At 38.8% G+C, this 16,316-nt stretch overlaps 1 protein-coding gene across 2 annotated transcripts in view; it reads left to right on the forward strand.

Moving 5' to 3' along the window:
- mllt3 (MLLT3 super elongation complex subunit) overlaps nt 1–14,862 on the forward strand; it is a 118,339-nt gene extending 103,477 nt beyond the window's left edge. The window contains exons 8-11 of one of the 2 annotated variants that reach the window (XM_072281791.1): nt 2,181–2,283; nt 4,666–4,737; nt 9,141–9,212; nt 12,442–14,862. In XM_072281791.1, coding sequence (XP_072137892.1) covers nt 2,181–2,283; nt 4,666–4,737; nt 9,141–9,212; nt 12,442–12,573 — 379 coding nt within the window. In that variant the 3' untranslated portion in view covers nt 12,574–14,862. The remainder of the gene's footprint in view (nt 1–2,180; nt 2,284–4,665; nt 4,738–9,140; nt 9,213–12,441) is intronic. The other variant, XM_072281792.1, reaches the window with a different exon arrangement.
- Nucleotides 14,863–16,316: the final 1,454 nt, after the last annotated feature.

Raw genomic sequence — 16,316 nt, forward strand, 5'->3', positions numbered from 1 at the left:
AATATGGTCTGGGACTATGTTGATGGCAGTTGGGCAGGGATTTCTTCAAACAAGCCTGGTTGAACTCCGACTATGATTTGAAATGCGTCAAGATGAACTGTTTCTTGTTTGTAGACGGCATCATGCAGTCTCTGAAGTGCTTGATTATAGCTGGCCGTTGGTGGTATGTAAACTGTAGTCAGGATTATGGAGGAAAGCTCCCTAAGTAAATAGAACGGACGGCATTTGACTGTTAGGTAATATGTAATAATGGTTTTGATGAAAATGTAGGTGGCTGATATGTAAGTTTTTAGGTGAGATGAAAATTGGTGGAGTTGTGGAACTCCATTGTGGTGCATTAAGGAAGGTTATCAAAGGGTAAAGCAGGATATATATTGGAAAGTGGGAGGTCAAAGTGCAAAAGCTGTAAAGAGAATTTGGAGAGGCATTCAAACAGATGAACAGGCAGGGAGTAGAGCAATGTGGACCTTGTGCAGACAGATGGGATTAGTTTAGATGACCATCACGGGGTGGGGGGGGTGTTGTGGGGTGGCGACTATCCTGAACTGCTCTGGGTTCAGCCAGAGAAAAGCCATGTGATCTTGGTGAGAATGCACAAACTTCAGTGTTCAACATCAGCACCAAATCTAAGTTACTGGAGCTCTGATGTGAGAGTGCTATCTGCTGAGCCACTTGACTTCCCTGAAAACCTGGAATTGTGATTTATGGATCGTTCTATGCTCCCTAAGTTAGAAATAAATTTTAAACTTGGTTTGCAAAATGTTTTCTTCTTTTTGCCAAACTTGTGGCACTGCAGTGCTTTGTATTTTACTGCTAATTATGATCTGTTGAGGCTCCTCAGTTTTTCAAAAGCATGACAAACTATAGCTTAAATCCACATTTGGACCTGATCATCACCTTTCATAAATGTGTCAGTGCGAGACTGTCTTTTGGCTCAGTCTATGATCAGAGTCTCTGAGCAGAGGGGTGTGTCGGTATTTTGCTCATCACTTTTGTTCCATGGGTTGTACGGCGACTTGTGCGGTTTGTTAAAATGTTATGGCAGTGTTTCAGGTGAATGTGCCTGCATTCTACTATGCTTGCAGCCTGAAACAATGATGGGTCCATTATACGGAATTTCCAAAGGAAATGAACAGAAGCAGCTACTGTTTTACAGTGGATTTTATTGGAATTACAATCTACTTGTATGCAAAGCTCCAACTGAATCTCCAGTTTGGCATTTGTTGTAAATGCTTCTTTCCTTGTATTGTTTTGTGAGGTGATTTGAATTTCAGTCTTAAAGCAACCAATCCTTCTTAAGGCTTTGCATCTTTCTGAAAACATTTTGTCCATCAGTTTTTAATTCCTTGTACTGTGGTGTCTGTTATATTAAATGTCAATTGCAGCCATACTGTGGCTTTCATTATTTACTAAACACGTGTCACTGAGAATTGCAAAACTTGGAGGTGGAAGAGAGCTGTTCAGCCCATTGAGCCAATGCTCAGCACTGTCTCTTGCTCTCCAGTCAGCTGAGTTCATCCTGTTCTTTCCCTTAGACTGGCCGTTTTCATTTTGCTGCATTTGTTACAAATGCAGTGTTTATTTTTGGTCAACAACTTGCTAATTTGTTCATGTGTGTGCTACTTGCTGCCTTCCTTTCCCATCTCGTAGGAAGCTAGCCCGTGTGTATTGATAATTAAACACTATTTTCACCATTGATTAAAATCAAGACCAAAGGGATGTTTTAAAATATGATAACACATCTGCTGTGGCTGTAAGATCTGAGGCTGGGATATCCATCATAGTGGTGGAGTCTGTTCCGTTGATGGCATAAGGGTTGAAGAGCCTGCCTGCTCGTGCAATATTTATACACTACTAAATAGTTTTATTGCATGTTTGAAAATTGTAAATAAAAAAGATTTCAACTCAGCGGCTTTGATAAAATGCATTCCCGCAGGTGTTTTACAAAACCTTCAAAAAATGTTTTGACCAAAAATTGATTAAGAGGAAGATAAATTGCCCACTTGATCAGAAATATCAGGTAGGAGGAAATGAATCAGTAAGAAGAAGCAACATAACTAAATAGCCTTTGTAATGTAGCTTCATTGACATGAGAATGTATGATAAAGAATTAGTTTCATTCCTGCCTTCAGTTTATCCCTAAGTTAGTGCCTGAACCTTTTGCTTAATTGTTATTCCAGGATGAGTTTGAGTGATGGGAGTGACAGTGAGAACAGTGGCGGCTCCACCCCACCCAGAAATGAAGCACCTCCAATCATAAAAGCCAACAACAGCAATAACCAGGTATGGTATGAGGCTTTGTAAAAGCTGGAACATGCAGAAAGCTAAACTTAAATATGACGTCTGTTAATGTTTTTCAAAAGTATAAAATCTAATTTATAATTTTGTGAATGTGGAAGATATATTTTAGAAATATTATAAAATATTCCTGGAGCACACTAGTGTGTTTTCAAGCTTCTGTTTCTCTTTACTTCACTTCTTTCTTTGACTCCCTTCCCTCAACTCCCACTTTGTGGGCCCTGTCCCGATGGTTTTCTTTGCTCTTCATATTCGGCCTCTTGTCCCCTACCCCAGTATGTAACTTTGGTATACTAAAGTGTCATTATTTTGTTGCACAATTGTTTAACACTAAATACAAGACTTTGGAGATGAACGTTGCAAATGCAAATATGGGTTGAAATAATGGAAAGCAGATTGCAGAAAAAGATGAGAAATCCTTGCCTAAGAAATTGTTTAAACCTTCACTGGAACCTTCTGAACATAAGTTTGATTTATGTTTTTCTTTTGAAAATTTGATCTCTTGCACTTCTGTTAACTTGTCTGTTAAGCCTAGAAGACTATGAGAATGGTGTATTTTTGCAGTCAGCAAGATTTATTTCAATGTAGCCTTTTGGAGGTGTTAATCACACAAAATTAAACAAATGTTTACTTAAAAAGAAACAACATTGCAGAAAATTATGACTCTGAATGTTGTGTGGCATTAGGTACATCTGTGTTGCTGTCGCATGTTTTGAGACTAAAGTTGCAATTCTGGTATTTACTTCACTAAGTAAGTGTTCCTGCTCCAATTCTCCATCCTGTCATTGTGCAGGATACCAGATGCTCCGTGCATCTAGCTCTATACAGGCATTTTCAAAACTAGAAAATAAGATTTCTGATGGATAGTGTAGCTGAATTAGTTCTTAATAGAAGGTTCATTTTAACCACATGTTCCCCGGTTTTCCATTACTCAGATGTCCAAGAGTTGTGGCCAAATATTGCATTTCAAAAATTGTGACGTTATCTGCATTTATATAACCTTTGCTTTGTACAGTACGGTGCAAAACTCGTAGGCACATACGTAGCTAGGGTGTCTAAGACTTTTGCACAGTACTGTAGTAATTTTATGTATTACGCTGTACTGCTGCCACAAAAAAAAATTCCTGAAATGTGAGTGATGATAAACCTGATTCTGATGTGGGTCTCTGTTGTGAACTGAGAGTGGGAAGGGGGCAGGGAGAGGGGAATCATGGTTGGGGAAAGAAGTTGGGAGAGTGGAGGGAGTGGGAAGCATGAGAGACATTCTGTAATGATCAGTGAACCAACTGTTTGGAATGAAATGACCTTGCCTGGTGTCTCAGGGCTGGGTGAATCTGCACCCGTGAACACCCCCACCCCCCGACCCTGGCACTCTATTTCTGCCACCTGTCCTACACCTTCCCTGAGGTGCTCCACCCTCCTCATTCCCAACATCCTTTGCGTCGGCCAGATTTACAAATTCTGCTCTCCGCTCCACGTTGACAATACAGTGCTGTGCAAAAATCTTAGGCACCCTAGCTTTTGCACAATATTGTAGTCATGGTCAACTGAATTTTATTTTCAGATAGCCAATATCACCAAAGAGCATAGATAAATGCAATCCCTTACTTGGGGACAAGAGTAACAATGGAAGTAGCCATGATACACTTTCTCTCCTCTGAGTATGAATACAAATTATTTAGCCAAACATTTTTACATCGGGGATGAGTTTGAAGTAAATACAGGGACCATATTTTTTCTGAAAAATTCTGTCCTCGCAGTTGGTCCTTCAATTAGTAAATGAAAAGAATAAGCTATTAAAGGTCAGAAACCGCCATCAAATCTTTTGCCTTGCATCTCAGTGATCCATTCAGTAATTAATGGTAAAGAGTGATGACTTTGAACCTGTGAGATTCCTGTGAAACCCTGCAAAAGAAGTGCTTGAAGATGAAATACAGCCTCCACCTCAAATTTTAATGCAACTGCATGCATTACTAATTACTAAAATTAATGTATTTCACCAGCTGTCCAAAGATCACAGCAGTGATCCACCATCCATTCTTGTACTACTGTGTTCATTCATAGCCAAGCACACAGATAGTCTGCTGTGCAGTGATTAGAGCCCATGTCTGCAAAGAGGGCCGTTGACTCAGAGTACTAGATGATAGGAGGGTCTTGCAAATGGAAGACGTGTGGAGAGCCATAGATGACATTAAGATGTGGATGGAAAAATTCAAAAAGTGACATGGTTTGGAGAGGTGAAGAACTTGTCAAAGCCAGCACATTTTTTTCATGAAGTGTAGCTATTTTTATCGAGCCTGCGTACAGCCAGAAGAGAGAGCACTAAGGATGCCTGTGGCTGAAGTATTTACGCCTCTATTACAACAGGTGTTAGAAGTCAAAAGCCCATTAAAGCAAAGCAAACCTGAGAAAGCAATAAAGAATGCTGAATATGACAAGGTAAGCTGTATTTCTTGCATTCTTGAAGTTTTTTCATACAACAACACATTGCAGTCCTGAGTTCTTGGATATAGCAAATTTGGAAGCATAAGTTTTCAAGACTCATTCAAAATAACTTAGCAGAACAGTCGCCCATTTCTCGTTCCACCAACTTGCTCAGTAGGGAAAATAGCTGAGGCAGAGTTCTTGGACGGCCCAACTTTTTAAAAGTTGATTGAGCTGTCTCTCTTTCTCCAGCCCATTTCAACTGACAATGCAGTCCCTTCTGAGGCTGTAGGAAACTCCTGAACACTGCACTGTTTCAGAATGAGACAGCTTAGACATCCCTTCTCTTTTCTGAAGCATCATGTCTATCCTGTTAAATGATTACCTAGTTTGGAGCTTTTTACAACTACTTCTGAAATGGTTCATTGGCAAAGTAGGTTCCTGCTGTAATCTTCTTGCAATAACACTCCCCTGAAGTGGTCTTCCATGCAAGGAAATTACTTTTAAGCAAGGCCTGTAGATCAGAAGCTGTTGGGTTAGAATGATTTATCCTATGCAAGACATAGGAAATTGAGCGTGATTGTACTTGTTTCAGTACCATCGGCTCCAAAGCAAGCAAGTATTCCAGAACTTTGGCATTCATACCATTACTGAAGGATTTGTTGAGTAGAGTTGGAAGACTATTTATATTTCAAAGTTTGTATAGGAAACAAGAGTTCCTTCTAAATTGGCTGTGGATGACACTGTGGTCAGATAAGAAGTTTTTATTCTGGGAAGATGACTTCAGCTAGCACCAATGATTCAAAAGTAGCCTTTGGACATTAGATAAAATCTATCAACAGATACACAAAGAAATATTTTGGTTGAAGCACAGAACGTGGAGAGCTCCCTTGACTGGGAGCAGTGAAGTTGGATTTGGTTACAAGAATTGGGTATCCACTTTGAAAAGAAACTACAAACTTTGACAAAATTTGATGCAATCGTCTAGCAATAATGATTCAAAATTTAAATTGGCTTATCTGTACAGAATCATCTGATCATTTCAGTTCTCCAATGGATTTTGAGTTTGTGTATGTCTTTTTTTTTCCTCTGTATATTGCTCTATTCCCTCTGTACTCAGTCAAATAATTTCAGCCTATCCCTCTCCTTGATATTTTGGCCTGTGACTCATGTCAAAGATACTGCATGTTTGAGTTTCTCGGACCCGTGGAAATTTCTTTCACATCTTGTTTGACCAATGTAATTTTGATTTCAATTCCTACATTCCAAAATGGGTGCCATGCTTGAGCTGCTGTAGCCAAATGCATGGAAGTGGATTATTTTTGTTGAATTTTAAGATGCAGTTTTGCAATTGGAATTGTATTTTCAGTGTCAGATATTTTATTTGGCAAAGTGGAGTTGACAGGGCAATAAATATGAAATGTGTCTTGTCAGTTTTACATCCTAATATGGCTTACTCTTTCTGTTGACTTCCATGTAATCTCTTTTATCCTGTGGTTCAGAACAAATCCAGCTTAATTAACCCTTAACATGGTATTTATACTATAGATTTAGGGTATATGTATTTTAATTTAAGCAAGGATATCTTCAAGAGTAATAGCTTGGATGATTTCAAAACAAATCTGATTAATGTTCAGAGTTGGGTAACCTTTGGGTAGCAGGTGAAGTTCTGAGTCAGTGATTACTTTAAGGATTGAACTACAAAAACTGCAATAAAATAACAAACAGGTAAACAAAATTTAATTTAGTCAGTATATCTTTAACTGCATGTGTCCAAATTCTGTAATTTTAAAAAAGCCTGATCATTCGATTCATTGAAAGGGGCTTTTAAGAATGTGTGGTTTGAAAGCCACTCAAAGATAAACGTTCATAAAGAATCACAGCCTTGTTTGCTTCACCCTTCATTGATAAATCAAAGAACATCCTGAGCACCCTTGTACATTTGGGTTCAATCTGTGATGGTAGAAAGTTGTGCTTTCTTGAGGAGTGGGTCAATTCTTAGTTTAGCATTTTAGTTTTCCTCACACCAGTTATTGAAGGACTAAAATTGTTGGATAAGAATATGAAAATTGATTCACGCTTGTGCTATTTCCGTTAATTAAGGAACCCCTCTTTAAATCCTTGCTGTAAATGGCAGGTGTTTATTTGAAATTAATATTGAGGAAGTGCATGGATCAGATCAGATCATGTTGATCCACGGCTGCTCGGTGATTCCAGCTGCTAGTGCCTTTTGAGAGGTGGTTATCTGCACTGGTTGCTGCAGCTCATTTTCTTTTGTTAGTTGTAATTAAATGCTAAGTAACCAGTCAAGGAGTTGCTGGAGCTAGGGTTTAATAGTAGCGTATAGTGGCTGAAGAGTAATATATCACAATGAATAATACTGATTATCTGAGTGTTTTCATCTGCTTGAGTAATTTCAAATACTTAATATTCCTTCCCTACCCTCAGTCTTGATCAGGCTTGCCTCCATTCTTCTGTGGGTATCTCCATTCCCTTATCCCCTACCATTGACCAGCAAAACTATAAACTATCTATACCCGGCTGACCAATCCTGTTGATACTTTGCCATCCTTACATTGGCAAATTTAATGTGCATTCAATAAAATCAAATTACCGGATTGTCCATGTGTCAATTTTAGCTATTTCCTAATTAGTCGGAAAAAAAAACCTTTTGGGTTATAATTTTGGCATCAAGAGAATGAGAAAAATCTTTGGCAGCTCCAAGGTGAAACTTTGGTGAATTTGAGTAAGTTTGACGGTAATGCAAGCTGAATTATTTGACGCAAATTGAGTTTTTTTTCCCACATCAAGTTTAACGAGTAAATACTATACATATTCCATGTTGCAATATTCTTGTATTGTCCAGGAAGACCAAAAGCAAAGCTTTTAAAGCTTACAAGCCTTTCATTAATCACTTTGAAACTTATAAATTCCAGGTCTATTTTTAAGGAAAACATGGCACAACAGATGAAATGGGTAATCTTGCCCCTTCCCTACCAGACCTGATGAAGGGTCTCAGCCCGAAACACCGATGCTTTATTCCTGTCCATGGATGCTGCCTGACCTGCTGAGTTCCTCCAGCGTTCTGTGTTTGTTACTACAGGTTTCCAGCATCTGCAGAATCTTGTGTGTTTATGAAATTGGTGAAACAGTTTACTTTGGTGCAGATGAGGCTGAAGGGGAACCTGATGGAGGTATAGAACATAGAACACTATAGCACAGTATATAGTGTATTGTGTACAATTTAGTGTACATAGCCCTTTGGCCTATGATGATGTGCTGACTTTTTAACCCACCCTAAGATCTATTCAATTCTTCCCTCCTTAATTCTCCAGTTTTCTGTCATCCATGTGCCTATCTAAGAGTTTCTTAAATGTCCCTAATGTATCTGCCATCACCCTGGTAGGACTTTCCATGCACCAACTGTGTAAAGTACTTCTGACAACCCCCCTATACTTTCCTCTAATCACTATGGCCCCTCATTTTAGCAATAAGTATATGAAGTTGATCAGAAGTATGGATAAAATATAAGTTTCTATGACCAGAGAGTATAGGTTTAACATTAGGAGCAGGAGATTTAGAAAGGATTTGAGTAAGAATTTTTCATCTAAAGCTCACTTTATGGTGGTGTTGACATGTACTTCCACAGCATTCAGAGTATTTGGGTATGCACTTGAAATGTGGCATGGAAGGCCACTGAAGTGAGAAATGAGATCAGAAACGATGAATACTTAGCGGCTGCAATAGATATGCTGAGCCGAAGGTCCAGTGTTCATGCAATAGAAGCGTACTGTAAAAAACCACAACTGCTGACATTTCCTGTTCTAATTTAATCCATGGATTTATTAAGGATTAAACTGTGTCCTTGCCAAATTGACTTAACTTCAAGGCATATTTGCTGTTCGTAGCTTGCATAACCAAAGCTTTGAGATGTTTTGGGGTTTCTGAATCCAATAAATATATGTAACTATATAACAGATGTTTTGGCTTCCTTAGTACAACTTGCATAACATGGGTCTAATTCAATACTGAGGTAGTACAATTGCCAGAAGGGATATCTTGATTATAATTTCATATCCGAGGCTCAACATCTTCTGAGCTTTACCGATGTGACAGCTAAATCTATAACACTTTTGTATACCAAATATCTTTTACAAAGTGCTGGAGGAACTCAGCAGGCCAGCATCTTGTTCCTCCAGCATTTGTGTGTGTTGCTTTGGACTTCCACCATTTGCAGATTTTCTCATCTTTTTACAAAACGTAAAATTCTTGCAGGTTTTCCGGTTAAACTATGACCAACTATACTGAGCATCTTTTTTTCTTAGGGATTATGTGTTTAATATCTGCTCTGCTTTGACATTCAAATGTAAGTAGTGTGTAAGACTAAAGTAAAAATAATATACTTGCATGTGCCTTAGGCGTACCTCGATGAGTTGGTTGAACTTCACAGGAGACTAATGACACTTCGTGAAAGGCACATACTACAACAGGTAAGAACATGTCAAAGCCTAGTTGATGGTTAAAATAGACCTTAGTTTATGTCACTTGTAAGCACTGTTCATTCCATAATATAAACTATTGGTTCTTAAGTTGCACAAGAGTTTCATTGAAAGGAACACTCTCTCAAAGTCCTGCCTTCCCCTCTCTGTTTTTCCAGTCTCTTTATAGGGTCATTCTCCTTTTAAAGTACCCGTTCTATTTTTCCCCATGGCATCCCTGATTACCGGTCACATAAGTGGAGAAAGTTTGTTTTAATAGTGCATCTCATTTTCATGCCAAATTTAGCAGGCATTTTATTCTGCCAACAGCAAGTTTTGTCTTGATACTCATGAATAATACCAGAGTGAACCACGTTATACTAGACCTATCTTGGCTGCTGCTTTTCACTGCATCCTGACTATGGACACAGTGTAAAGTTGATTCAAGCCCAAGCTATTTGAAGATGTGCTTTTTATAGTTAAGGATCATGGTAGTTAGGCCATAAGTAATTGTCCCTCGCTTAAGGAAAAACAGTCAAGTAATGAACAGTGGATGAACCCACTTAACCCTATTGCTGCTTGTCCTATTTCAATAATTGCATCAATGATTTAAAAACTCTTCTGCCTGGATGTAACTGTGAGAATTGTTCCAGGATCTAGGATTGGCAACTATAAAGAAAACTGAGGATCTCTTGGCAAGGCACTGAGGTTTCAATTGTGATTTCAACAATGATCTCACTTTGTATCTGTTGGTACTTTACAAGAGCAGTTCACACAATTATTGTCATTGTTCTCTTGAGTCTCTACCGTGGTTCCCCGTTGTCATTAAAAGATTTAAAATACTGCTTAATCAGTTTTATCAGGTGTAATTCTAAAATAAAATTGTAATAACTTGTAATCACCTGTCCAGCTCTTAGCTCCACCCCTTTCCCTCCTGTCTTCTCCTATCATTTCGGATCTCCCCCTCCCCCTCCCACTTTCAAATCTCTTACTAACTCTTCCTTCAGTTAGTCCTGACGAAGGGTCTCGGCCCAAAACGTCGACTGTACCTCTTCCTAGAGATGCTGCCTGACCTGCTGCGTTCACCAGCATTTTTTGTGTGTGTTGCTTGTAATAACTTGTACCACTTCAGCAATATCCTGCTATTCTCTACTTTTGACCAATTATGTAGAAGACTCTAAACAAAATATTTTGTTTCTAAGCCCAAAATTGAATTGTATTTCCAAAGACTTCAAAGGAAAGATTGCAAGCTTTTGACCAATACAGGCATCCTTAAATTTCAGATTTATTGTCATTCCATGTAGTAGTGCTAAATAGGCTGAGTATAGATACAAGATGTTGCAATTTCATCAACAAAGACCTGCAATAAAATTTCATATTATAGTGTATGTGTTCCTTGCTGAGCATTGATTCAAGTTGTTTGCATACTTAAAGAGAAACAAACGCCTTAGATGTCATAACGCACACTTGAAACTTCATAATGTCCTGTGTTTTCCAGCCAATAAATCATTTTTTGAATTGTCAGTTTTGCAATGATTGAAAGATGATGACCAAATTACATAGAGCAAGTTCCCAGTCTTATCAACTTTCTTTTAAGTGATCTTCTGTGAAGAGTAAATCTTGGCCAGGACAACCTGCCTTCAAAATATTTTTGTTCTTTCTCCATTTGTGAAGTTCTTTCAACTCTTGTAAAGTATCACCATTTCTCCCTTTATGGAATCAAGCTAGTACGTTTCAAGCTCCCAAAATCCATGATAAATTTGCTTCTAGATAATTCTGTTGGACCACGGAAATCAGCTTTACCAATTCTAGAAACTTATTTCCACTAAATGGTTTGTTGTACACCTAAAGATAAAGATGCGTTGTATGTGCTATCCAGTTTACTCCTACTGTTAATAGGGTTACTTTATCATTTTGAATGGAAGATAATGTAGTCACTGGAGTCATGGTTTTACAGCATGAAAACAGACCCTTCTGCTCGACTCGTCCATGCTGAATGCTGCCCAGCTAGTCCCACCTGCCCATGTTAATCCATCATCTATATCTCTTCCATCCGTGTACTTACCTGGATGGGTTTTAAATGCTACTAATGTGCTCACCTGGGCCAATATTTCTGGCAGTTCACATATCCTTTGTGTGAAGAAGCTGTCCCTGATGTCCCTTCTAAATCTCTCGCCTCCGATCTGAAACCTCTACCCTCTTGTAGCTCTCCCTGGGTGAGAACATCCGTGCTTTTGACTTGCCTTTGTCCCTCATGATCTTGTACATCCTGTGTATTTGTTATGCAATAATAAAAGACACTGGTGTACATTTAAAATTAATTCTTGTACAAATAGACCAGATTAGCTGTGGAAATCCAAAAGATAAATCAAAGTTTCATCTTCTGGGATGATTTTAGTTATGGTGAATTGCATTGATGTCATTAAGGGGAAGCTATTAGTGCATGATGGAAAAGGGGAAGGATGGTTAAGGGAACTACCAGAGTAATATAATAAGCCAAGTAGGCTGATGCCGTGAGATCTGTTGGCCACTGGTCACACACAAATCTAGTATTCAGATGCTGCCTTAGAGGGCCAGTTGCTGTTCTCCCTGAAGACCTGCAGCCCACAATGTCAGAGAGACAGTGCATTTTTGCTTTGGTCTGCTGTGTCAGAGCTTCTGAAATATGCAAGGTAAAACAGGTATGTTTGGGTTCTGTGTAGTGAGGGAAAGAAGTGTTTGCTTTGGTGGGTTAGGAATCTGAAGTGGGTTTGAAGCTTTTAGGTTAGTGGGGTTGGGTCAGGGTGAAGGTTGATCAAAAGTTACAAAAGAGGAGAAATTGACCAGGTGGGGTAGTTGGTCTTTGGAAGTGCTGAATCACAAAATTTGGCATCAAGAGCAGTAGATGAGGTGCTGTGTAGAATCTGCAAGTGAGTGGGTTTGAAGAGGATGGGGCTCACATTACCCTAAAGCAACTGTAACTGAGGCGGGTTCCTAGTCACGACTGAAGCTGGCCTCAACAATTTGTTGTCTTAGACCGTGAGCAAGCAGTTACAACATTGTTTTTGAATTCAACTCCATCCACTGCAAAGCAGAGAAAATTTGGTCTCCACCAAAATGCCATTAATTGTAGCTAAAATTAAGTATTGTTATTATGTATCACTGGGACTAAACATTCCACAAATAAAATTTGGTTCAGTGTCACAGTTTAAGCAATAGATGAGCTTGGAATTCAGCTAACTAGTTGTCTATTTATTTTCAGATTGTTAATCTGATAGAAGAGACTGGACATTTTCACATCACTAACACAACGTTCGATTTTGACCTTTGCTCGCTGGATAAAACCACAGTTCGCAAGCTGCAGAGTTACTTAGAAACTTCGGGAGCTTCCTGAGGGGGGGAGATGCAACCTCTGGTCACAAGCTGGAGATGTGGACTTCCAGTGATGCAGCTTGTACAACTAGCCCTATAGAGTGATTTACTGCAGCTTCTTTTCAGCCAGACGCGCTTCTCATCCTGTAACATGTTGCAGGGGTGAGTAAATGCAGAAAGGTTCAACAGATCCTGGTCAGCCTAAGGAAAGCTCTGGGAATATTGGACTGAGGTCCATCGTCTCCTTTACCTTCCTTCCCTGGACACTTGCTTTTTAATGTATGTGTGGTGTCCAAGTTCACATGGCAACTGATGCATGTGCAACACTGCCTTAGTATACAACTGATCTATTTATTGAAGTAAACTGAAAAATATTCTTTGGGAGTTTGGAACAACACTACCAGACGTTAAGCACTCTGTTCACAATTTAATGACCATGGCTTGTGAATGCAGTAGGAGTTGTTCACCAGTTGCCTGGTGAATTTATCTACCTTTTTAACTTTCTTTTGTAAACTAGCTGCGATAGTAGGGACACTGTGACTACACAAAAAGTAGCCTTAGTAATTGAAAACTGTAGTGCTTTAAAATTATTATTGTGCACTGTTCTTTGAAATGTTACCAGCTTTCTTTTAATTAGTGATCAATCAGGATGAATATTATTTGCAAAATCAGTCAGATTTTTTTTTCTTTTCTGGATTGTTTAATTGAGAATGGGACTTTTTTGGTGGGTGTTATTTTCCTCAACTTTCTAACGAGCACTGCATCTCTGTTGTTACACACACTTTGGTCATCCAGGAGTAAGATTGCATCTTGCATTTTGTTCACATTGGTTCTCTGGTACAAACAGGCATGCACTCTCTTGTTGCTCAATGCCACAGTCACATGCAGACACACACAGCCAACTAATGAAGTGCAGAAGAGAGCCCTGCCAACCAAGCTGTTTGGTCACTAGTTTAAAGCTTTTGGCATTTCAGATGTATTTAATTTTTTTAAATAAGAAGACTCTATGTGGGATTGCCTGAATATTCTGTTGCCAATTTTCTGTAAGTTTGTTGTAGAAAGTTCTTAATTTGGGTTTAATTATTTATTTGAAATGCACCCTTCACTGCCAAGTCTGTTTTTGCTGTATTTACCATTCTGGTAAGGTGTCCAAGCATATCTGTCCATCCTTTGGATACTGTTACAAATAGGTTTTTCTTTAATAATACATGGCTTCAAAGGAGTCTTTTTTGAGGAGACCTTAACTGTTACTTTCAATCCAAAGAGGGGATGAATTTTTAGTCCTTTTTTAATTACCGAAGATTCAGAAGTCGCTTCCAACAGAACAAGTGTACTTTCCAATGATAACGAGGTTCAAATAAGTCATTGTGATCATTTACTTGAAATGTTACCTTGTTAGAATACTTTTAATGTGCAATTCATATCAGAAGAATTTTTTTTTAATAAGAAATAGGGAAAAAGACAATTTCTCAATTTCATGTATATAATGTTCAGTGTATGTTTTCAATTGCCAGTTCAATTAGATTTTTGTTGTGTACATGGTAAAAGCCACGTTATTTCTAGGAGAAGAAATATCTCTACCAATCCTCAGAGGTTTAACTTGGTACTTTGAATCCTTTTTAATTTAAAATAGTTGTTTGGTCCATCATAATTGTTGTGGCTAAATTACATGGTACAATTCCTTTAAAAATTTAAAAACTATTTTTACTAAATTTGAATGCGGCTCAGTCATTTGATTCCATCTAACGTGTTCTTTATTTGATTGTACTCTGTACATGCAGATGTTAAGAGGCAACACAGTGAAAACCTTTGTCTTTTTAGTAGCACTGGCTTCGGAAGAAGGGTTAGTTTCATTCCTTGCTTCAAAGAAAAAAATTATGGTACTAGAACATTAATGGTTCAAATCAAATAGGTTTCTTTGTAATCAAATCAGAATCAAAATGAATTGGTCTATTGTACTGCTTAAATGTGGGACACCACTCTTAAGATCTATTGCAAAAGGCCTGTACACGAAGTAAACTGAACAACATACCAGCTTGAATATCAAGCAGAACATGTTAGTGTTGAGTCTGCCACAATATTCAATTCGAACAAGTGTCACACTCCCAACAATTTTTTTTTTTGCATTATATTTTCCATCACATTTTTTTGTATTTAGAGTACAAAATAAATCCTCTTTTTCCAAATAACTAACACTTGTGTATATACTTTCTATGGTCGAATGGTAATGTTTCTTTTGAGGTATCTATTTGTTTAGGTTATGTCGGTCATCTCTGTAGCTATATTAGATTGTGACTTTTTCCCTTCAATAGCCACAAGCATTTTACTCTGTATCAGAGGATATTAAATTAAAACTGAAATTTCTTAATGTGCCGTTTTTAATACTTATTCAATGCACTTATTAAACAGTACCCATGGTATAGTGAATTAAGAAATCCTTTGGAGATTCCATTCAATTCAAGAATTGCCAGTTATGGATGATAGTGCACTGCTGAACTACGTCACGAATATAAACATAGAACAATAGAGTGTAGCGCATGCCCTTCGGCCCACAATGCTGCCCTTTTAACCTACTCTTAGTCCAACCCTTCCCTCTTACATAGCCACCTATTTTTCTATCATTCATGTGCCTGAGTTTCTTAAATGTCCCTGAAGTATTGCTAATATCACCTCCCTGACTGGGTGTTCTGTGCACCAACCGCTCCCTGTGAAAATAATTTGCCTTTGACATCCCTCCGCTATACTTTCCTTCAATCACCTTAAAATTATGCCCTCTTATATTTGGTAAATTCTACTCGTAGGTGTGGGTGGGGGGGGGGGGTCTCCTGCTACCTACTCAATCCATGCCTCTTGTCGTGTACACCTCTATCAAGTTGCCTCTCACCCTCCTTCCCTACAAAGAGAGAAGTCCCAGCTTGCTCAGCCTCTCTTCATAAGACACACTCTAATCCAGTCAGCATCCTCTGTAAAGCTTCTACATCATTCCTATAATGTGATGACCTGAACTGAACACAGTACCCAAAGGTGTGGTCTAACCAGGGCTTTATAAACCTGCACTGTAAACTCATGACTCTTCATCTCAACTGCCTGCCTCAAGGAGGCTAACGCACCATATGCTTTCATGGCAACTTGGAGGGATCTATGGATGAGCACCCAAGATGTCCATACCAACATACTGCTAAGAATCCTGCCATTGACCTGGTATTCTGCCTTCAAGTTTGACCTTCCATTTTCCTGTTGAAGTCCATTTGCCATTTCCCAGCCCAGTTCTGCATCCTGTCAGTGTTCCACTCCAACCTATGACATAATTCCACACTATCCGCAACTCTACCAACCTTCATGTTATCCGCAAACTTGCTAACCCACCCTTCCTCTTTCTCGTTTGAGTCATTGATTAAAAAAAATTGCAAAGAGCAGTGGTCCCAGGACAGATCCCTGTAGAACACCACTGGTCACTGACCTTGGGTAGAAAATGCTCCATCTACAACCACCATCTGCTTGCCTTCACTGAGCAAGCCAACTCTGAATCCCATGCCTCCAGTTACCCTGCATGAGCCTATCATGAGGTACCTTATCAAAGGCCATCCATAGAGCAACAGATGTAGTGTATATCTTCATCAAAGAGCTTTGTCACTACCTTGAAGAATTCTATCAGGCTCGTAAGATGTGACCTGCCCCCCTCAAGGCTATGCTGACTATCTCTGATCAGACTATGCATTTCCAAATGCTCATAAATACTGTCTCCAAGGATCTTCGGTAATTTTC

This window comes from Mobula birostris, chromosome 17 (genome assembly GCF_030028105.1).
Source record: "Mobula birostris isolate sMobBir1 chromosome 17, sMobBir1.hap1, whole genome shotgun sequence".
NCBI classification, from domain to species: domain Eukaryota; kingdom Metazoa; phylum Chordata; class Chondrichthyes; order Myliobatiformes; family Myliobatidae; genus Mobula; species Mobula birostris.